This window comes from Mustela erminea, chromosome 12 (genome assembly GCF_009829155.1).
Source record: "Mustela erminea isolate mMusErm1 chromosome 12, mMusErm1.Pri, whole genome shotgun sequence".
Classification (NCBI taxonomy): Eukaryota; Metazoa; Chordata; class Mammalia; order Carnivora; family Mustelidae; genus Mustela; species Mustela erminea.
This window is the reverse complement of record NC_045625.1, coordinates 35491105-35514282: the sequence shown is the minus strand read 5'-3', so window position 1 is coordinate 35514282 and position 23178 is coordinate 35491105. Positions and strand designations below refer to the sequence as shown.

Here is a 23178-nt window from a genome sequence, read left to right as displayed (position 1 = left end):
CCAAAGGCAGAGGCTTTAACCCACTGAGCCACCCAGGCACCCCAGGATCTGCCTATTTTAATACATATTAAAGGCAGTATGTGGGGGAGTTTCCCTCATGGGGAAGAATTCATGAAGGTCACAGAAGGAGTAATTGGAGTGAGTGAACCTACACTATGGGATGACAGCCAGGCAGCTTACTGACCAGTTAACTCAGTTCTTAATAACCGGGCAGACTGTAAGTTATCAGACAGCAGGATGTATGGCATTAACATCTAATCCCTGCTCATTAGAGTTTGGTGAACTTTTAGCCAAGGGTGTCTAAGGAATGGCTTTTCTTTGTCCTTTTATATTTATACTGTATTCTTGTGTAATATTCTGGCTCTCTGCCTCCATTCTTGGGTTCCCTGCAAGCAACTAGCTTATGGAAGACTTGCATGCCTTTGGGTGGAGGATTTACAGACTCTCAGCTACCTTTGCCAGACTCTGTATTCAGAATTCTCATTTGTAATATTTCTATAGCTCTTTCTTAATTGCAGTGGTGTGTACACATGTGTATGTGTGTGTGTGTGTGTGTATGTGTGTAGGCATGGGCAAAGGGTAGACGACCAGTGGTTAATATTGATGAACATCTATTTTGTGCCATATTCCTTGAAGCAAGCCTGGAGAAGACACTGTCATTCAGGTGTCATAAGTAAACTTAAGCAAAGCTCAGAGGAGCCAAAGATTTGGTTCTTAGGATTGAACGCCATTGCCGGGGTTGGATCACAGGCCCCCAGTCTGGGTTCTTCCCACCAAATAGCTGCCGCACTGTCTTGCACAGATGCTGTAGAGAGTCTGTCTCTGCAGTACCAGCTCTGGGTGCTCTGTCTCAGAGACCAGCCTGCTCTTGCTTCAGTCATGGTTGGAGTTTATGTGAGATACTCTGTCAGGCAGAGTGACTCCCACCCTGCACTGAGCCCAGAGCTGTGGGACCAGCCCCAGCTGGTCCATATCCATGGACATGGATATTCTATGTAGCTTGAGCAAGTCCCCAGGCCTCGGTTTCCCCATGTGCATCACAAAAAGGCTGTACAGTTTTCCTCCCAGGGCATCCCAACTCTGTCATGGAGTGCCCAGTGCTGTCCTCACCAGGCAGGGAGCAGTCTTGGGTGAAGGTTACAGACCCTTCCTTGGAGTGAGTGTGTGTGTGTGTGTGTGTGTGTGTGAAGAGGTGATCTTAATGCTTGCTTTCCCATCAGGCTATGGCCAGCAGGAAATAGTGCCGTGTCAGGCTTTGGAGGAGAATCAGGATGGAAGAGAACAGAGAGCTCTGACCCCTACAGCCCCAGGTGGACTGGAGTCAGCCTGTGAGAGCAGGAAAGGAAGGGAAGCTCTTACCTTCGTGGCTGCATCCTACAGGTGGGACACCACGATAGGGCTTGCTTGTGATAAGTAGATCCCTACTTATCTCTGGAGGCAGCAGGCAGCTGAGAAAAGGAATGCAGTCCGGAGCCCCATGCATTGTCATGCCGCCTCTGTGGAGAGCAGCTTGTGTAGAAAAACAAAAAAGCTGGGAAATGCACATAACTCAATATTTCAACCTCTGGAAGAGAATTGTGAATGCTCAATGAAGTGGAAGGCCAGTATCTCTCAATGGAAGCCTTCATAACTGTCTGCCAATAAATGCCTAATGGTGCCATTTCATCTAATGGAATATTAGACATTTAATTTACATTTATAATTTTTACACTAGCACATCATTACACTTTAAAGATAAAAGTGAGAATGCAAAATTGTACATACCGTTTTGATCTCAGTTAGGTCAACAGTATATGTGGATAAAAGTGATTGAAAAGAAGTTATAACAAAATCAGTTGGGAAAGGGATTCTGCTTTGTAACTCTTCAATACTATCAGATTATGTAATAAATTACAGGCAGAAATTACTTTGTGTTCAGGCAAAAAAATTCTCAGTAAGGTAATCCCCCTTACCAATATTGTGCTTCCAAAATTTCAGTTCTGGCCGCCCCCCGCAGCACCCCAGCTGTGGTTTGGAGCAGAAGATAGCGTTTCTGACTTGTGGTCATGAGGTCAAGGTTAGCCTTCTGTTGCATCTCAATGTCTAGGTCACTTACCTCACTGTGGCTCATCATGTGGCCATTTTTCATCTTGCGTTGTCACAGGAAGAAAGGGAGTCCAGTATAATAAGACACTGTGAGAGAGAGACCACAGTCATATAACTTTATAATGTGATGTTATAATTGTTGTATGATATTATAGGTTATTGTTAACCTCTCACTGTGTCAGATTTGTAAATTAAATGGTATCACAGGTGTGTGTGTATAGGAAGTACTATCTGTGGTTTGAGGCATCCACTGGGGGTCCTGGGAGGCATCCCCATGAATAAGGGGTAGAAAGAAAGTGAGGAGAACAGAACTAGCCACAGACTGGGCATCACAGACAGGGATGGGTCCCAGCTTGCCTGTCTGCTCACCCTGTGACCCCATGAAAGGCTCAGTCTTCTGGGAAATCTCAGCAGGATGGGGTAGAAATCTGGCTGCCTTCTTGCCAGGACTCTGGGCTCCTCTCAGGGAGGATGGAACAGCAGTGTCAGGGCAGGGCTGGGTCAGTGGTGAGCGTAGAGCAGGAGGGACTGCCTGGGCTTAGCCTCAGCTGCTCCTCCCTGCTCCAGCATCAGCTGCTCACAGCTGGCTGCAGCTGGAAGGTGTTTGGAGCAGAGGCAGGGGGAGGAGGAAAGTCCATCTTTGGAAAATGCTCTGCAAAAGTCATGGCCACCAAGCCTGTCCCGATCACAGCCCAGCGCTACCCACCTGCATCCTGTTTGCAGCCACTTCTCCGAGTCTTCTGATCTCAGAGCCAATTCTCAGCTCCTCACTGTGCCCTGGCCCAGACCCTGGATCCCAGCGAAGGACCCCAGACACTCTCCTGCTGGAGTTCTTTCACCTCTGAGACCCTGTGTCTTCTTTTCCCCATACAGCCCTGTGGAAACTTTAGCCTCTGGTGGGGTTTCTCTCACATCCTTCCTCCTAGATGTGCAGGCTAACTGGGTGTCTCAGCTACAGACTCTTCATGGAGAGGACCTGTCATCCTGGTCTCAAGCCCAGAAATCCCACAGGTACCTCTTCCCCAGCAGTGAAAGGAGTCCTCAAGAAGCAACTGTGAACTCCTACAGGGACCCTGTTGGTCCCAGAAGCAATTTAAAGTTTGGAATGTCAAATGTGCACAGGGTACAGGCCCTATACATACCTGGGGCCTCCAAGGACCATCTCCCTGTCCCAATTAGAGATAACGACTGGGACAGGGTCACCTGGAGATGGAGAAGGCTGTATAGCAGATGCTGGTTTCCTCCTGAGCTTTCCCTGGGCTCCCAGAGAAGCCAGTGCTCGATTCAGAGTCAGAGTATGCTGTCCCCCTGCTGAGTCCTAGACATCCAGAATGGGGAGGCAGGACACATGTCTCACAACAGCAGCAGCAGAACTGGCTACACTGAGTGAGGTGCTCCCATGTGCCAGGCACTGTGACAGACACTTCATAAACCTTCATTTTAACATTTCCTCCACTTCCTCATCAGCACATGTTATTTCTTGCCATATTGATCTCGGCATTCTGACTCGGGTGAGATGGTATCTCATTTTGAGTTTAATTTGCATTTCCCTGATGATAGTGATGTTTCTTTTAGCCCTCTGTAGGTCATCTTTGGAGACATGTCTATTCAGATCCTCTGCCCATTTTTTATCAGATTATTTGTTTTCTTGGTGTTGAGTTGTATGTTTTATTTATATATTTTGGATACTATCCAAATACATTGTTCACAATTATCTTCTCTCATTCAGTAGGTTGCCTTTTCATTTAGTTGATGGTTTCTTTCACTGTGCAAAAGCTTTTTAGTTTGATGAAGTCCAAGAGTTTATTTTTGCCTTTGTTTTCCTTGTCTGAGGAGACCTATCCTGAAAAATGTTGTTGAGGCTGATGTGCACGAGATTGTTGCCTGTGTTTTCTTTTAGGAGTTTTATGGTCAGGTCCTACCTGTTGGTCTTTTTTTTTTTTTTTTTTTTTTTAAAGATTTTATTTATTTATTTGACAGAGAGAGATCACAAGTAGGCAGAGAGGCAGGCAGAGAGAGGAGGAAGCAGGCTCCCTGTTGAGCAGAGAGCCCGATGCAGGACTCGATCCCAGGACCTTGAGATCATGACCTGAGCCGAAGGCAGCGGCTTAACCCACTGAGCCACCCAGGCGCCCTACCTGTTGGTCTTTACTCCACTTTTATTTCACATCTGTGTAAGACAAAAGAAAGTAGTTCAGTTTTTATTCTTTTGCATGTTGTTCTCCAGGTTTTTCAATACAATTTACTGAAGAGACTGTCCATTGTGTATTCTTGTCTCCTTTGTTATAGACTAATTGATGAGATAAGCATGGGTTTATTTCTGGTGGTTATCCTGTTCTTCTGATCAATGTGTCTATTTTTGTATCAGCATCCAAGTGTTTTGATTACTATAGTTTTGTAGTATAGCTTGAAAAGTGCCATTATGTCCCTCGCTTCTTATTCCAGGGAACAGAATTTGAAAGGTTAAACAATTTACCAAAGGCCACATGTTTTGTGAATGACAGAGCTGGATTTCAGTCTCAATCCATCTGATTCTGTTTATCCCCAATGATTTCCTCCTCCTCCTCAATTCATCTTTGTGATTATCATTCCATGAGGAGGTGTTCCTTGTACCCAAATCAAAATTTAAATGATATAAATGAATATAGAATAAAAATTAATTTCCTTTCTTGTCACATAATTATGTTCCCTCAAGGCAACCAATGTTAGCAATTTCCTTATGTTTTTTCTCACCAGAGATATTCTATGGATATTGTTGAATGAGAACAACAAGATATTAAGACAGTGACAAATTTTGCACAACAGTGCTTTTTTTATAAAATTTATTTTCAGCCTAACAGTATTCATTATTTTTGTACCACACCCAGTGCTCCATGCAATCCATGCCCTCTCTAATACCCACCACCTGGTTCCCCCAACCTCCCACCCCCCACGGCTTCAAACCCCTCAGATTGTTTTTCAGAGTCCATAGTATCTCATGGTTCACCTCCCCTTCCAATTTCCCTCAACTCCGTTCTCCTCTATAACTCCCCTTGTCCTCCATGCTATTTGTTATGCTCCACAAACAAGTGAAACCATATGATAATTGACTCTCTCTGCTTGACTTACTTCACTCAGTACAATCTCTTCCAGTCCCGTCCATGTTGCTACAAAAGTTGGGTATTCATTCTTTCCAATGGAGGCATAATACTCCATAGTGTATATGGATCACATCTTCCTTATCCATTCATCCGTTGAAGGGCATCTTGGTTCTTTCCACAGTTTGGTGACCGTGGCCATTGCTGCTATAAACATTGGGGTACAGATGGCCCTTCTTTTCATGACATCTGTATCTTTGGGGTAAATACCCAGGAGTGCAATTGCAGGGTCATAGGGAAGCTCTATTTTTAATTTATTGAGGAATCTCCACACTGTTCTCCAAAGAGGCTGCACCAACTCTCATTCCCACCAATAGTGTAAGAGGGTTCCTCTTTCTCCACATCCCCTCCAACACATGTTGTTTCCTGTCTTGCTAATTTTGGCCTTTCTAACTGGTGTAAGGTAATATCTCAATGTGGTTTTAATTTCAATATCCCTGATGGCTAGTGATGATAAACATTTTTTTCATGTGTCTGATTTTAAATATCTTGATTTTCTCACTGAACAATATATCTTGGGTATATTTACCTGGGAAAAAGATGTGTAATACTGCCTATTTTTAAAAAGTATTTATTTATTTATTTACTTGAGAGAGAGAGAGAGAGACATTGAGTAGGGGGATGGGCAGAGGAAGAGGGAGAAGCAGACTCCTACCTGAACAGGGAGCCTCATTCAGGGCTTCTTCCTAGGACCCTGAGCTCATGATTTGAGCCCAAGGTATATGCTCAACCAACTGAGCCAGACAATATACTGCCTTGTTCTTTTAAATGGTGGAATATATTCCATTTAAGTTTGTGCCACCATTTAATTAATCAGTCTAATAGTGATGGACATTTAGATCTTCCAAACTTCTGCAATCTTATGCTGTTATAATTAATGCTACAACAAATTTTCTTATGAATCAATAATTTAGCATTTCGTAAAAATACACCTGTGTCTGTACATTTGTAATTTTGTTAGGTATTGACAAATATACACATTCCTGTCATTAGCATGTCTGAACATGTCTGTTTTCCACACTCTGCCAACATAGTAGTTTAGTCTCAAGAACTCTTTTTGGTCTTTGCCAATCTGAAAGATGAGAAGTGATATCACATATTTAATACTTTAGGAATTTAACATGTGAAAAGTAGCACAGATATGTAAATGCATATGAAAGTACATCAAACTCATAGATTTAATTTGAAGACTAATAAAGTAACAATCTCCTAATTTAAGAGTAGAACATTGCCAGTACCTTGCAAGCTCCCTGGATATTCCTGCCCAATCTATCCTCTCCTGCCAGAGAGAAACACATTGCTGATGAGTTTAATCATTTCCTTGCTTTTCTTGAGTTTTATGACCAATGTATACATCCTTAAACAGTGTAGTCTAGGCTTTCCTCTCTCTAAACTCAATATGGGGATGCCTGGGTGGCTTAGTTGGTTAAGCCTCTGCTTTTGGTTCAGGTCATGAACCGAGGGTCCTGGGATGGAGTCCCAAATGGGTCTTCTGGCTCAGCAGGGAACCTGCTTCTCCCTGTGCCTGCAGTTCCCCCTGCTTGTATTTCCGTTCTAACAAATAAATAAACAAAACCTTAAAAAAAAAAAAAACCCTCAATGTCAGTTAAACCCTTATAGGTTTTCTTTTTGTCTTGATTCCTTAGTCAATATTATGTTTGCTAGACTCGTTAATATTTACAAGTATGGCTAAATTCATTAATTTTTATTGCTAAATTCCATTTTATGTATGTAACACAGTTTATTTATACATTCTACATTGATGGATCATTGGGTTGCCTCCTAGTTGAATGCTGCTATAAATGTTTTATACATTTCTCCTTGGTACACGTATTTCCAACTGTCCTGTTTGCGTTTGTGTCCAACCCTTTCTCCAGTGATGTGTAATACATCACGTGTGTTATATATCAAATCTCCAAACATGCATGTGTCCATTTCTGGGATTTCTCTTCTTTTTAAAAATTATATTTTATTTAATTCAACTAATAACAGATACTGTATTATTAGTTTCACAGGTAAAGTTCAGGGATTCATCAGTTGCATATAATACCCAGCTCTCATTACACCAGGTGCCCTCCTTAATGCCCATCACCCAGTTACCCCATCCCTCCACCCACCTCCCCTTTTATAACCCTCAGTTTGTTTCCTGTAGGTAAGAGTGTCTTATAGTTTGTCTCCCTCTCTGCTTTTGTCTTATTTTATTTTTCCCTCCTTTCTTCTATGAGCCTGTGTTTTGTTTCTTAAAATCCACATGTGGTGAAGTCAGGATAGTTGTCCTTCTCTGACTGACTTATTTCACTTAGGATAATACCCTCTAGTTCCAGCCATATTATTGCAAATGGTAAGATTTCCTTTTTTGATAGCTGAGAAATATTCCATTGTATGTGGTGTATACATATACATACATACATGTATGTGTGTGTATGTGTTGTGTATATGTATGTGTATGTGTGTGTATATATATATATATATATCTTCTTTTCCATTCATCTATTGATGGATGTCTGGGCACTTTCCATAGTTTGGCTATTATGGACATTGCTGCTATAAATTGGGGTGCAGGTACCCCTTTGGATCACTACATTTATATCTTTAGGATAAATACCCAGTAATGAGATTACTGGGTCATAGGGTAGCTCTATTTTTACCTTTTTGAGGAAGCTCCATGCTGTTTTCCAGAGTGGCTGCACCAGCTTGCATTCCCACCAACAGTGCAGGGGGGTTCCCCTTTCTCCACATCCTCACGAATATCTGTCATTTCCTGACTTGTTAATTTTAGCCATTCTGACTGGTGTGAGGTAGCATGTCACTGTCCTTTTGATCTGTATTTCCCTGAGGCTGAGTGATATTGAGCAGTTTTTCCAGTGTCTGTTGGCCATCTGGTTGTCTTCTTAGCAGAAATGTCTATTCATGTCTTCTGCCCATTTCTTGACTGGATTATTTGTTCTTTGGGTGTTGAGTTTGATAAGTTCTTTATAGATCTTGGATACTAGCCCTTTATCTGAAAAGACATTTGCAAATACCTTCTCCCATTCTGTAGGTTGTCTGTTGGTTTGTTGACTGTTTCGTTTGCTGTGCAAAAGCTTTTAATCTTGATGAAGTCTCAGTACATTACTTTTGCTTTAGTTTCCCTTGCCTTAGGAGACATGTCTAGCAAGAAGTTGCTGTGTCTGAGATTGAAGAGGTTGCTGCCTTTGTGTTCTCTTCTAGGATTTTGATGTATTCTTGTCTTACGTTCGGGTCTTTCATTCGTTTTGAGTTTATTTTGTGTATGGTGTAAGAAAATGGTCCAGTTTCATTTTTCTCCATGTGGCTGTCCAGTTTCCCCAGCACCATTTGTGGAACAGACTGTCTTTATTTCCACTGGATGTTCCTTCCTGCTTTGTCGAAGATTAGTTGACAGTAGAATTGAGGGTCCATTTCTGGGTTCTCTATTCTGTTGCACTGATCTATATGTCTGTTTTTGTGCCGGTAGCGTACTGTCTTGAGGATTACAGCTTTGTAATAGAGCTTGAAGTCCAGATTCGTGAGGCTACCAGCTTTGGTTTCCTTTTGCAACATTCCTCTGGCTCTTCGGGTTCTTTCCACACAAATTGTAGGATTATTTGTTCCAGCTCTGTGGAAAATGGTGATGGTATTTTGATGGGGATTGCACTGTATGTGTAAATTGGCCTGGGTAGCATGGACATTTTAACAATATTTGTTCTTCCCATACGTGAGCATGGAATGTTTTTCCATTTCTTTGTGTCTTCCTCAATTTCTTTCATGAGTGTTCTATAGTTTTCAGAGTACAGGTCCTTTCCCTCTTTGGTTAGGTTTTTCCTAGGTTTCTTAAGGTTTTGGGGGGCAATTGTAAATGGGAGTGATTCTTTGATTTCTCTTTCCTAAAAGCAACTGATTTCTGTGCACTGATTTTTATACCCTCCACCTTGCTTAATTCCTATATGAGACCTAGCAGTTTGTGGGTAGAGGCTTTTGGGTATCCACATTGAGTTGTTTTCCACATTGAGTGTTCAGAGATGAGTGTTTTCCTCATCTTTGAAGAATGAGAGTTTGACTTCTTCTTTGACTATTTGGAATCCTTTTATTCCTTTTTGTTGTCTGATTGCTGAAGCTAAGAATTCTAGTACTGTGTTGAACAGCAGTGGTGAGAGTGGTCATCCCTGTCCTGTTCCTGACCTTAGGGGGAAAGCTCTCAGTTTTTTCCAATTGAGAATGACATTCTTGTGGGCTCTTCTTATATGGCTATAATGAGATTGAGATATGTCCCCTCTATTCCTACACTGCGGAGAGTTTTAATCAAGAAAGGATGCTGTATTTTGTCAAATGTTTTTTGTGCATCAGTTGAGAGGATCATATGGTTCTTGTCCTTTCTGTTCTTAGTGTGATGTATGGTATCTCTGTTCTTTTCCATTGGTTTATTTGTCTGTTGCCGTGTTGATGTTATGCTGCCCCAATCAATATTGCTTTATAGTATACTTTGATATCTCGTAGGGTATGTCCCTTTATCCCCACCCAGTACATCTTCAAATGTCTCTGGGCTGTTTTTAGTCCTTTGTTCTTCTCTATACATTATGGAGCCTACTTCTTAATTGTAGAATAATGATTTGGGGGTTTATAAATTGGCATTACATTGAATCTATAGATGAATTTGAGGAGAACTAATATCTCCATAATGAATTTCCTGGCCCATGAATAGGAAACATTCCTCTATTTTAGTAACATTCAAAACACATATATTAATATATATTAAATTAATACATATGAAATTAATTTGTGTTAATTTAATATAACATTATATAACAATACAATATATACTTTAAATTATATTAAAATAAATATTAAATTTTATATTATATACAATCCTATATTAAAATTTATATTTAAATATCTAAACATGCACGCTTATCAGAGAGAGTCAACTATCATATGGTTTCACTTATTTGTGGAGCATAACAAATATCATGGAGGACAAGGGGTGTTAGAGAGGAGAAGGGAGTTAGGGTAAGTTGGAAGGGGAGGTGAACCATGAGAGACTATGGACTCTGAAAAACAATCTGAGGGGTTTGAAGTGGTGGGGGGGTGGGGGGTTGGGGTACCAGGTGGTGGGTATTAGAGAGGGCACGGATTGCATGGAGCACTGGGTGTGGAGAAAAAATAATGAATACTGTTTTTTCTGAAAATAAATAAATTAATTTAATTAAAAGAAAAAAACATGCATGCTTATATTTAAATATATAAACATGTACATTTATATTTCTTCACATGTTTTAAAATATTTCATAACCTGCTGCTGGAATGTGGAAATGCCATAGATTTTTTGTAAATTGATTTAGTGTTGAGGAACACTCTTTTCAATATTTGTAATATATCTCAAAGGTATTAGGATTTTGTTTCTAGTGGGCAATATTAACACCAGTGAGTAATGACAATTTTCGTCTTCTTCAAATTTGATAGGCTTGTCTCTTTTCTTGCCCTACTGCCCTGTCTGGGACCTCCAGTTCAATGCTGAAAGTTTTGTTTTGTTTTCTTTTGGTCATGACTAGGTCTTGTTTGAAATGCTCTGCTTTCACCTATTTGGGTAATTATGTTCATCATCTGTTGTCTCTGACCACGTGGGATGTTTGATTTGGTCATGTCAGTAAAGACATTCATTGGAGGCTGTAATCTCTTGAAGATTTTAGGGGTCAGCCTAACATGAGATAAATGGTTATGAGTTGTAATGAGGGCAGAAAGTAATCAGCACATAAGCAGGGCTGTGAAATCCTCCATTTGTCAGTGGTCTGTTCTAGGCTCTTTGGTTACCTCCAAAAGCATGGATTGAGTTGAAGGCTGGTTTTCTTTGCTTCTGAGACCTTTATCAGGGAGCGTTCATGTTTGCCTCAGGGCTTGGACCTTCCCTCCCAACTAAGAGTTGGGGCTGCTCTAAGGATGGGAAAGTGGGTGGAGAATGGCTCTTCCCACCTGCTGGCAAGGGTGAGAAGGGTTTTGAATGAGGCACTTGGAAGATAGTTAAGTGTCCTGAGGCTTGCATTCTGGACATTTGCTTCTTCAAAATGAAAATATCTTAAGACTTCTCTTAATATATGGTCATTGTAAATATATGATACTCACATAGGCCTCTCATACTTCTTATATATTTTCCATAGGTGTTGTAAAACTTTTCTAACTGCAGTGAATTATATACAGCCCCTCTCGTGTACTGTCTTGTTATTTCTTGTAGTTTTGGCATTTGAGTAAATTTTTTTCAGTTAAAGAACATTTGTTGTTTTTCCTTCTTTTCAATATTTATGTTCCTTGTTGTCCTCATCTCGTCTAATTCTCTAGACTGCAAAGTGATGTAGACCTTGAAAGCTGGTGACCTCATCCAAGTCACAGACATGCTGCGTGCTGATGTTCTGATACTTTATTTCATGTCAGGGGGAGTTTCCTCTATTGAAGTGTGCTACTTTAAAAAAAAAAAAGAAGCCAGAAATCAATGTTAAGTTTTATTAGGTGACTTGTCAACATCTGTTGATGAGATCACTTTTTCCTCTTGAATCTATTAAAGAATGGTTGCAATAGATCTCCTAATCTATCCTAATGTTAGAAACCTTGAAGCCCCTTACAAAACTGGGTACTATGTATCATGTATTTAATATGCATTGATTTAAATCTATTCAGGTTCAGTGTATGAATTTTTCATTTGATGAAGTATCTTTGCTCATTCATTATCCTCTTATTCTTTCAAATGTCTTCATGCTAATACTTGTCTACTGCTATTTCTCTGAAGATTTCCACAAGCATACATTTTTTTCAAGATTTCATTTATCTGAGAGAGCGAGCATGAGAGAGAGATGACAAGCAGAATTGGGGCAGAAAGAGAGGGAGAAGCAAACTCTGAGTGAGCTGTTAAGCAGGGAGCTGGAAACTTGGCTCCATCTCAGGACCATGGGATCATGACCTGAGCCAAAGGCATCTGCTAACTGACTGAATCCCTAGGTGACCCTCAACAAGCACATTAATACTTTTGTTATTTTAGTATCAATGCATTATACTCATATATTATAAGATTCCCTTTCCCACCACATCCTTCTTAAGATGAGACCTTCAATGGGATATAACTATGCATCTTTTTCTAAATTTCTCAGCTTAATAAAGTCATCTAGAATTGTAACTAGAGTTACACCATTGCTTTGTTGTCACTGTTTACCTCGATGCATTTCCTCATAATTTCTTCATATATTTGTCTTAGCACATTTGGTATCAGGTGTTCATTAGACTTTTTAAAATTTTATTTTTTCAGTCTTCCAAGAGCCAATATTTATGCACCACACCCAGTGCTCCATGAAATGCTCTCTTTAATATCCCCCACCAGGCTCACCCAACCCCCCACGACCTACCCCTCCAAGACTTTGTTGGTCTTCAGACATTTAGACATCCTCTACTGTGTCTTACTTACCGTATAGGTCCCAGTCCCTCCATTATTTATTTGTAACTATTTGTTGGGAGAACTTTGTAAACAAAATCTTTTTGAATAAGGGATAATAGGGGTGTGTGCTGTCTGGGTTTGCACGTGCCAACAATGTCTTTTCAAGTCTCATATACATGCAATGGTCAGGGTGTGTAGAGTTCAGATTCTCAGCGCCTTTCTCTCAGCACTCTGTCAGCCTTGTTTCTCTGGCATCTACATTTAGGGCAGCAGAGAAGCAGGACAGCGGCAGCCAGATTCTTGGTCTTTGTTGGGAAGCACAGTTTTATGCTGTGGAAAACTCTATAGAATTCTTTTGGCACATATGAGAATTACAACTTACCTTTGGATGGACTGTACATAGGTAGGTCTTTTAGTACAATTCTTGCCTGGTGATTGATGAACATTTTATGAACCAACATGCAGAATTTCTGTTCAGTGAAATGTTTTTCTCCTTTGTTATTTGTCTTTCATCTGTTCTGTTTCTTCTCCTGAATTACTTAATGGATTCCCGTGGAGTACCTTTTATGACTCTTACCTGTTTTTTAATAACAAATTCTGTCTCTTGCTCTCTCTCTCTTCTTTTTTCCCTCTCAGCCTCAGAGAGAAACTTAAGTTCTTTTTATTTTAAAAATTCAGTCAGCATAATCTCTTCCAGTCCCGTCCATGTTGCTACAAAAGTTGGGTATTCATCCTTTCTGATGGAGGCATAATACTCCATAGTGTATATGGACCACATCTTCCTTATCCATTCGTCCATTGAAGGGCTTTCCATAGTTTGGTGACCGTGGCCATTGCTGCTATAAACATTGGGGTACAGATGGCCCTTCTTTTCATGACATCTGTATCTTTGGGGTAAATACCCAGAAGTGCAATTGCAGGGTCATAGGGAAGCTCTATTTTTAATTTCTTGAGGAATCTCCACACTCTTCTCCAAAGTGGCTGCACCAACTTGCATTCCCACCAACAGTGTAAGAGGGTTCCCCTTTCTCCACATCCCCTCCAACACATGTTGTTTCCTGTCTTGCTAATTTTGGCCATTCTAACTGGTGTAAGGTGGTATCTCAATGTGGTTTTTTTTTTTTTTTTAAGATTTTATTTATTTATTTGACAGAGAGAGATGACAAGCAGGCAGAGAGAGAGGAGAAAGCAGGCTCCCTGCTGAGCAGAGAGCCCGATGCGGGGCTCGATCCCAGGACCCTGAGATCACGACCTGAGCCGAAGGCAGCGGCTTAACCCACTGAGCCACCCAGGCGCCCCTCAATGTGGTTTTAATTTGAATCTCCCTGATGGCTAGTGATGATGAACATTTTTTCATGTGTCTGATAGCCATTTGTATATCTTCATTGGAGAAGTGTCTGTTTATATCTTCTGCCCATTTTTTTTTTATATGATTGTCTATTTTGTGTGTGTTGAGTTTGAGGAGTTCATTATAGATTCTGGATATCAACCTTTTGTCTGTACTGTCATTTGCAAATATCTTCTTCCATTCCATGGGTTGCCTCTTTGTTTTGTTGACTATTTCCTTTGCTGTGCAGAAGCTTTTGATTTTGATGAAGTCCCAAAAGTTCATTTTTGCTTTTGTTTCCTTTGCCTTTGGAAACATATCTTGAAAGAAGTTGCTGTGGCTGATATCGAAGAGGTTACTGCCTATGTTCTCCTCTAGGATTCTGATGGATTCCTGTCTCACATTGAGGTCTTTTATCCATTTTGAGTTTATCTTTGTGTACGGTGTAAGAGAATGGTCGAGTTTTATTCTTCTACATATAGCTGTCCAGTTTTCCCAGCACCATTTATTGAAGAGACTGTCTTTTTTCAGTGTATATTTTTTCCTGTTTTGTCGAAGATTATTTGACCATAGAGTTGAGCGTCCATATCTGGGCTCTCTACTCTGTTCCACTGGTCTATGTGTCTGTTTTTATGCCAGTACCATGCTGTCTTGGTGATCACAGCTTTGTAGTAAAGCTTGAAATCAGGTAACATGATGCGCCCAGTTTTATTTTTGTTTTTCAACATATCCTTAGCGATTTGGGGTCTCTTCTGATTCCATACAAATTTTAGGATTATTTGCTACAGCTCTTTGAAAAATACCGGTGGAATTTTGATCAGAATAGCATTAAAAGTATAGATTGCTCTAGGCAGTATAGACATTTTAACAATGTTTATTCTTTCAATCCAAGAGCATGGAATTGTCTTCCATCTTTTTGTGTCTTCTTCAATTTCTTTCATGAGTGTTCTGTAGTTTCTCAAGTACAGATCCTTTACCTCTTTGGTTAGGTTTATTCTCAGGTATCTTATGGTTCTTGGTGCTATAGTAAATAGAGAGAGTCAATTATCATATGGCTTCACTTATTTGTGGAGCATAACAAATAGCATGGAGGACAAGGGGAGTTAGAGAGGAGATGGGAGTTGAGGGAAATTGGAAGGGGAGGTGAACCATGAGAGACTATGGACTCTGAAAAACAATCTGAGGGTTTTGAAGGGGTGGGGGGTGGGAGGTTGGGGGAACCGGGTGGTGGGTATTGGAGAGAGCATGGATTGCATGGAGTACTGGGTGTGGTGCAAAAACAATGAATACTGTTATGCTGAAAATAAATTAACTACTAAAAACAATTCAGTTTTAAGTATTTTGTGTACTTTTAAATACTTTCTCCTGGATTTTGTTTGACCAACAATGTCAGTTTTTTCCCTAGGACAAATTTTTATCTCCCAGCCACTTTTTCTGCTCCTAGCTTCTCTTAGATCAATGGCTTTTGTTTTATTGATCCAACAGCCTCCCAAATTCCACACAGAACCCACTGAGATTTTTCTTCTCTGTCTCACCATCTTCCTGCAATAACTCTTTTCCAGGAAAGGCTGTTTGTTTTGATGACTAGTTTATTTCCTCCTTATTGGGGTAAAAGTTCATGTCAGCTCTTGGCGGCTTTCTATCCCGCTCATTCTTTTTTTTTTTCAATTTTCAATTTTTTATTTTTTATAAACATATAATATATTTTTATCCCCAGGGGTACAGGTCTGTGAATCGCCAGGTTTACACACTTCACAGCACTCACCAAAGCACATACCCTCCCCAATGTCCATAACCTCACCCCCCTTCTCCCAACCCCCTTCCCCCAGCAACCCTCAGTTTGTTTTGTGAGATTAAGAGTCACTTATGGTTTGTCTCCCTCCCAAACCTATCTTGTTTCATCCATTCCTCTCCTACCCCCTTAAGCCCCCATGTTGCATCACCACTTCCTCATATCAGGGAGATCATATGATAGTTGTCTTTCTCCCCTTGACTTATTTTGCTAAGCATGATACATTCTAGTTCCATCCACGTCATTGCAAATGGCAAGATTTCATTTCTTTTGATGGCTGCGTAGTATTCCATTGTGTATATATACCACATCTGCTTTATCCACTCATCTGTTGATGGACATCTACTGGGTATTTACCCTAAAGATACAAACGTAGTGATTCGAAGGGGCACGTGCACCCGAATGTTTATAGCAGCAATGTCCACAATAGCCAAACTATGGAAAGAACCCGCTCATTCTTTTAACTGGACTTCTAGATTGCTCACTATTGGGAAGTGGCTTGGAATTTCTTACAAGTCAGAGGTTTATTCTTAGGTGTCTGCTAGTGAACATCACCTTCCTCTCCCTCTGACTGCCATGTAGGGTTGGGTATTCTTGGGAAGAAAAGCGATTGATGGTCACCAGTTGGCTGCATGCATGGTTGAGCCCGGTCAGGAAGTTAAGAGAATTCATTTGATTCTCCTAAATACATCTCAGTTTCCGCATCACTCTCATGGGCTCTGGGAGGTCTCAGATACCCAGAAACAGGAGCAAGGGGGTGAATAACATCCTCAACAAGGGGAAAGGAAAAAGGCCTAGGTGTTTGACCCTTACATCAGTTTTGCCACCACCTACGCACTCTCTTCTGTGCTCCCGAGGTGTGAATGGTTTTCTGGTGGGGACCATGACTGAGGACAAGAAAAGAGGTCAATTTTGGAGACACAGGAAGAGAACAATTCAAGAAACAGTTTTAAGAATTAATATGAAAATAGGGAGAAAGAAACAATGAGCACAGAGATAAATATTACTCTTGTTTAATACGGTGTAAGATATGTTGAAAGGTCCATGAATCAAGGACCCATCCAAACATGTTCAAAGAAAGAGGCCAGGGAGCAATTGAATTATAGATCTATAGCCTAGAGCTTTTTGTAAGTTAAAATTAAAACTTGAAGAGTTATTTTCCCTTGACATCAAGTAGCACAGTATACTTCCCAAGGATAGATGACTATAAGGCTTGACCAACGGTATATACTTGTGTAGAAGTGCTTCTAGAATGGGACAGAAACGTCCCATTAAATGCTTCCTTATTCACACAAAGCGTTCTGTGTAATCAGATTTGCCTATGCACCTTTGGCGAAATTGGTCCTTTATCTTATCCTCTGAGCCCCTCAGGTAAGAGAAACTAGGGAATAGAGATCTATCAGGACCCCTCCACCATCACTGGATGACGTGTTTGCGTAGGACTGTGTTCTTCACAATGGCCTCACATCCTTGTTCCTGAAGCTGTAGATGATGAGGTTGAGCATAGGGATCCTCACCCCATAGAAGAGGGAGGTGAGCTTGTCTGAAACATCCTGAAACATCCAGACATCCTTGCCTGCCCTCAGTGGAGTTCTTGGATTTGGGCTTTCCGTACACAAAAAGCATAGTTCTATAGAACCTTGAATGTGAAGTAGGCAGAGCAGGTAGAAAAGGCCTTTTTCCTTCTCTGAGCTGGGGGTATCTTCAGGTTGGTAGCAATGATAATCACATAGGAGATGAAAGTATAGTGAGCTGAATGCCCAGAAAGATCACATTGGCTACTGCCATAGTGATCGCATCAATGAGATGTAGGCACAGACCAACTTCAGGACAGCCAGGATCTCACAGGTAAAGTGGTTGATGAAGTTGTCCTCACAGGAGGGTAATCCTGTCCTTAAAGATGTTTGCACCATGGCAGTCATGCTTCCAGTTGTCCAGGAGCCGCCAGTAATGGGCACATAGGCAGCTTGCTCATCACCAGTAGGTACCTGAGGAGGTTACATATGGCCAGATAGAGATCAAATGCCATCATGTCCACACACACTCTGTGGCTCCCATGGCAAAGCAGATAACCATCTGCACACCTAGGCAGAGAAGGGGATGGTTTTCCTGCAGATTAGGAAGCTGTTGAGAATGAAAGAGCCTGAGGAGCTTGTGTAGCAGATCTACAAGAAGAATGGGTTCCCAGGGAAGAAGTACATGATCATGTGCTGGTAGGAGTTGGACACAGTCCCCAGGATGAGGACCCCATTGCCCAGCAGGAGTACTAAATAGATCATCAGGATATGCACAAAGAACATTTGGCATAGGAGGAAGGGCTGGCCCTGTGTGGTCTGCAGGGGATTTAGGAGACCAGAATACCTTCACAAAGAAGAAGGAAAGAGATTGGGTACATCTCATGTAGAGGCACTAAACCTAATTAGGAGTGAAGGTAGAAGCTACTGGAGGGTATAGTTAAGCATAAATCGAGGAAGAGTTTGCAAGGGCTGAACAAAAAAGCTAGACTCTGGAAGTACTGAATTCTTTGTTACTGGAGATGTCTAAGAAATGCCATTTGACTGGGTTCAGGAACATTGGAGAGGAACATCATGCATACTGTGCATAGGGTGGAACAAGAAAATCCCTGAAACCTCTTCTAACAATGATATTGCATGGCTCTACTAAGTGTCTGGAGTTTGCTTAAATGGCTACTAGATGGCATTTGTGTATTTGAAAGAGCAAGATTATTCCCTGCTGGTGCAGAGTAGAAATTAGTGACAGGTTAACATTAGAATCAGAAATTTTATTAAACAAACACTAATCCTTAGACAATTCATTCCTAATAAATGTAAGAAAATGTAAATATCACTTGATCAAACACTTCCAAAATCTGTTCACACAAAGGATTCACTTTCCAAATTCTCTTTAAATATGTGTGCCACATTCAAAGAATTTCATAGAACTTGCCATAAATATGTTTCTGTTCACCTGCTAACACCTCTGAATCTCTCATTTGCCTTGTGTGTCTATTGCTGTATGTAGGGACGGTATCTTACTCTGTTCCACATGGCACACAGGACTGGGCAACTTTCATGATACGACCAAAACTGGTATCTAATAGTTCCATTGTTCTTATCATTTACAAAGCACTTATCTATAATAAGTAATTCATGTAAAATCAAGTGGTTAGGTGTAAAATATGAAGAAATAGACTAATAGACCACTGAAGGTCATAGGTAAGAAAAATCTTCCCTGTTTTTATCCTGCTGAGCTATGGAGACTTAGGAAATGCTATCAAGTTTACATCTCTTGGCCATTCACAGTGTACTCTAGCATATTAAAGACTTTGAGAAATCCTGGAACAAAGAATAGTGTCAAATGTTAACCCCCCAAAGTCTTCAAATATATTTAGCATCACTCTATCTGATTAGTTATCTATATTTCTATCATCTTTCTTTTTTCTAGAATGTGAGTTATTATCCAAACACATACTAGCTTCTAGGTGGGAATTGCTGTAAGTGATGAGCATCAAATTCAAACTCTATATTCCTTGTTGCCGTTAAGTTCCTAGCAGTGTTTCATAATGTGAAGTGCATTTAAAAAAATCTTTAATTTTCTCATAGCTAAAAAGAAATGGGGTGTTCCAGAATAGCTTGTTCCCACCCAAAAGCTCTCTATGTGAAGAACTTGTCTTTGTCTCTTCTTATACTTCAGCCAAACTGACTGTCTTCCAAAAACAGTCTAAAATGAAAATTCCCACTTCTTCCTTTTTCCTGTGACTCTTCCTGGGGGATCCAAAGGGATGGCAACAGCGCTGGGAGGTCCCTCTCTCCTCTATGCATGGCTGTGTAGCTCTACACAGTGAGGCCGTTCCCCAAGCTCGCTCTGATGGCTGGCTCCTCTCTCCTTAGTTTTATCAGGTGTTCAGAATGTCTTTGTGTATTCAATTAGAGATCTGTTATGTGGCATCTGTCAAAACTCTCAGCTGTATGACTAGAACTCACAAGATGTACTCTGAAAAGTTAAACATTCTCTGAAAATGGACTGAAGGTCAAGAGAGGATTCTGGATTACATGACTTGTCTTTTCGAAGGCAGCTATAATGATCTGAAGTCCTTTATGTCATAGAGTGGGAACACAGAGGAGCCCTCCATCACTGGGCGAAACATCTCTGAGCCACCAGGTTCCTCACAGCAGCTTTCACATCCTTGTTCCTGAGACTGTAAATTATGGGGTTGAGCATGGGGGTCACCACCCCATAGAAGACGGGGATGAGTTTGTCTGAAAGGTCTTGTTTGTCTGCCCTCAGGGGGTCCTTAGACTTGGGCTTCCCATACATGAAAACTAAGGTCCCATAGAAGATGACCACCACAGTGAAGTGGGCAGAGCAGGTGGAGAAGGCCTTTCTCCTCCCCTCAGCTGAGGGGATCCTCAGGATGGTAACAATGATGAACACGTAGGAGACAAAAATGAACAGAACTGGGACCCCCAGGAAGAACACATTGGTCACCCCCATGCTGATCACATTGATGGAGATGTCAGTACAGGCCAACTTTAGGACAGCTAGTAGCTCACAGGCAAGGTGGTTGATGACGTTGTTCCCACAGAAAGGCAGCTGAATTGTCAAGGTTGTGTGTACCACAGAAACTGTACAACCAATAGCCCAGGAGCTGACAGCCATGGGGACATAGGCAGCCTTGCTCATGACCACGGGATACCTAAGGGGGTTACAGATGGCCACATAGCGATCAAATGCCATCATGCCCAGAAGTACACACTCTGTGGCTCCCATGGCAAAGGAGAGAAACATCTGCACGGCACAGGCTGAGAAGGAGATGGTTTTCCTGGGTGTCAGGAAGCTGTCAAGAATGAGGGGGACTGCAGAGGTTGTGTAGCAGATGTCCAGGAAGGAGAGGTTCCCCAGGAAGAAGTACATGGGTGTGTGCAGGCGAGAGTCAAGGATGGTCACCAAGATGAGGACCCCGTTTCCCAGAAGAATGACCAGGTACATTAGGAGGATGAGCACAAAGAAAATTTTCTCCAGCTTAGGGTGGGCTGAGAGCCCCAGGATAATGAACCCTTCCACAGGGGAAGACCAATTGGCTTTTTCCATGTGCTATGCCTTCTGTCATCAGCCATGTACAAATGCAGCAAAGGAGGCTTTCTTGAGGAGGTCTTAGGCACCTGGTACACCATCTGTGCTACAGAACAGGACAACATATGTGCATATGAGATAAATGACTGAAATAGATGACAGTAGGTAGGATTGTGGTTAGATCTTAGATGCAGAATGGTGAGGGCTGGGAGAGGGCTTACAAATACTGCACTGAGGCCCAGAGAGGGGAAGTGACCTGTCCAAGTCTTCTGAACAAGGTGGTGATAGAGACAGGACCTGAGCCCAGCAGAGGTAATTCCTAGTCAAGGAGGGCTTTTCCTCTCTTTTTGATGAATATGGGAAAATGCTGTAAATTATTTCTATTTGATGTAAATGCATAGAAATTTCATTTAATCTGGGCTTTCCTAGAGTCTTAGAGAGAGAATTCCCAAGCTGATCTTAATCTTAAAACTACCAATATTTCAAGCCTCATTCAACTTTGATTACATTTGTAAGGAACTTGCTTAAAAGTGCTAATCTCCATCCAGACAGAATAAAGCCTAGGTAAAAGTTCAACCATACGAGGGATCCTTCTTCAGTCTGCCAACCCTCAGCAAAAGACTTAACTATTTTCAGAATTGGGATCTGCCTATTCTAATACATATTAAAGGCAATATGTGCGGGAGTTTCCCTCACGGGGAAGAATTCATGAAGGCCACAGAAGGAGTAACTGGAGTGAGTGAACCCACACTATGGGATGACAGCCAAGCAGCTTACTGACCAGTTAACTCAGTTCTTAATAACCGGGCAGACTGTAAGTTATGAGACAGCAGAATGTATGGCATTAACATCTAATCCCAGCTCATTAGAGTATTGGTGAACTCTTAGCCAAGGGTGTCTGCGGAATGGTTTTTCTTTGTCCTTTTATGTTTATACTGTATTCTTGTATAATATTCTGGCTTTCTGCCTCCACTCTTGGATTCCCTGCAAGCACTTAGCTTATGGGAAGACTTGCATGCCTTTGGGTAAAGGATTTACAGACTCTCAGCTACCTTCACCAGACTCTGTATTTGGAATTCTTATTTGTAATATTTCTATAGGTCTTTCTTTTAAAAAATTGTTTTTTGAAGAATTGTTTTGAAGTGCCTTCAGAGAGGCAGGCAGAGAGAGAGGTGGATGGAGGCCCCCTGCTGAGCAGAGAGAGTGGGGCTCAATCCTGGGACACTGAGATCATGACCTGAGCTGAAGGCATAAGCTTAAGCCACTGAGTCACCCAGGCACCACATTATAGCTCTTTCTTAATGGCAGTGGTGTGTACACACATGTATATATTGTGTCGTGTGTGTGTGTGTGTGTGTGTGTGTGTAGGCATGGGCAGAGGGTAGTTGACGAGTGGTTAATATTAATGAACATCTATTTTCTGCCATATTCTTTGAAGCAAGTCACGGAGAAGACACTGTCATTCAGGTGTCATAGGTAAAAGTAAGCAAAGCTCAGAGGAGCCAAAGATTTGGTTCTTAAGATTGACTGGCAGAGCTGGAGTTGGATCATGGGCCCCAAATCTGGGTTCTTCCTACCAAATAGCTGTCACATTGTCTTGCAGATGTTGGAGAGAGTTTGTCTCTGCAGTACCAGCTCTGTGTACTTTCTGCTCTGTCTCATAGTCCAGCCTGCTCTTACTTCAGTCATGGTTGGAGTTTATGTGAGATACTCTGTCAGGCAGAGTGACTCCCGCCCTGGACTGATCCCAGACTTTGTCAGCCTCAGCATTAGTGACACTTGGGGCTGGAGAGTTCTTTGTTGTGTGGGGCTGTCCTGTGCATCGGAGGATGTTTAGGACCATCCCTGACCTCTGCCAACCTGTTGCCAATAGCACCTGCTCCTTGAGCAGTGACCACCAAATGTGTCTCCAGACACTGCCAAATGTTTCTGGAAGGGGAAGGAGGTACAAATTGTGCCCTGCAGAGGGGCATTGCTCTAAGCTCTAAGCCAGGAGAGGTCTTCCCCATGATGCAACCATGGGTTTCATGGTATTTTCTGTGCAGGCTTAGGGCCCTTCCCCCATCCCTCAATTCAGCACGTGAGGTTATTCCCATTTGCTCAGTGCCGGCCCACTCTGGGTGCTCCGCCATGAACCTCTGCCCCAACTTATCTCGCATGCTTCCCAGTGGCTCTCCTAGCCCCTTTCTTTTCCCATAAAAGGCAAAGGAAACACTGCAGTCGATGCCAGAAGCAGGATTCAATAGTGATAAAGATATGCTGTGCTGGAGATGTCAAGGAGAGTGGCTTCTGTAAGCGATGCCATCCTGTCCACTCCCATGAGCCAGAGCTGTGCACACAGAAGCTTCTTCAC

The 23178-nt window shown here is 41.7% G+C and overlaps 1 protein-coding gene and 1 pseudogene across 1 annotated transcript; both read right to left on the bottom strand.

Moving 5' to 3' along the window:
* Positions 1–17168: 17168 nt before the first annotated feature.
* Positions 17169–18858, bottom strand: LOC116569966 (annotated as a pseudogene).
* Positions 18859–19875: 1017 nt separating this feature from the next.
* LOC116570766 (olfactory receptor 13C7-like) lies at positions 19876–20843 on the bottom strand. The gene has a single exon (XM_032308278.1). The coding sequence runs from the start codon at positions 20841–20843 to the stop codon at positions 19884–19886; it is 960 nt and encodes a 319-aa protein (XP_032164169.1). The 3' UTR covers positions 19876–19883.
* Positions 20844–23178: the final 2335 nt, after the last annotated feature.

What these genes read in the sequence shown, in the direction of transcription:
- LOC116570766 (XM_032308278.1), bottom strand. Translation starts at nt 20,843, where the DNA reads ATGGAAAAAGCCAATTGGTCTTCCCCTGTGGAAGGGTTCATTATCCTG.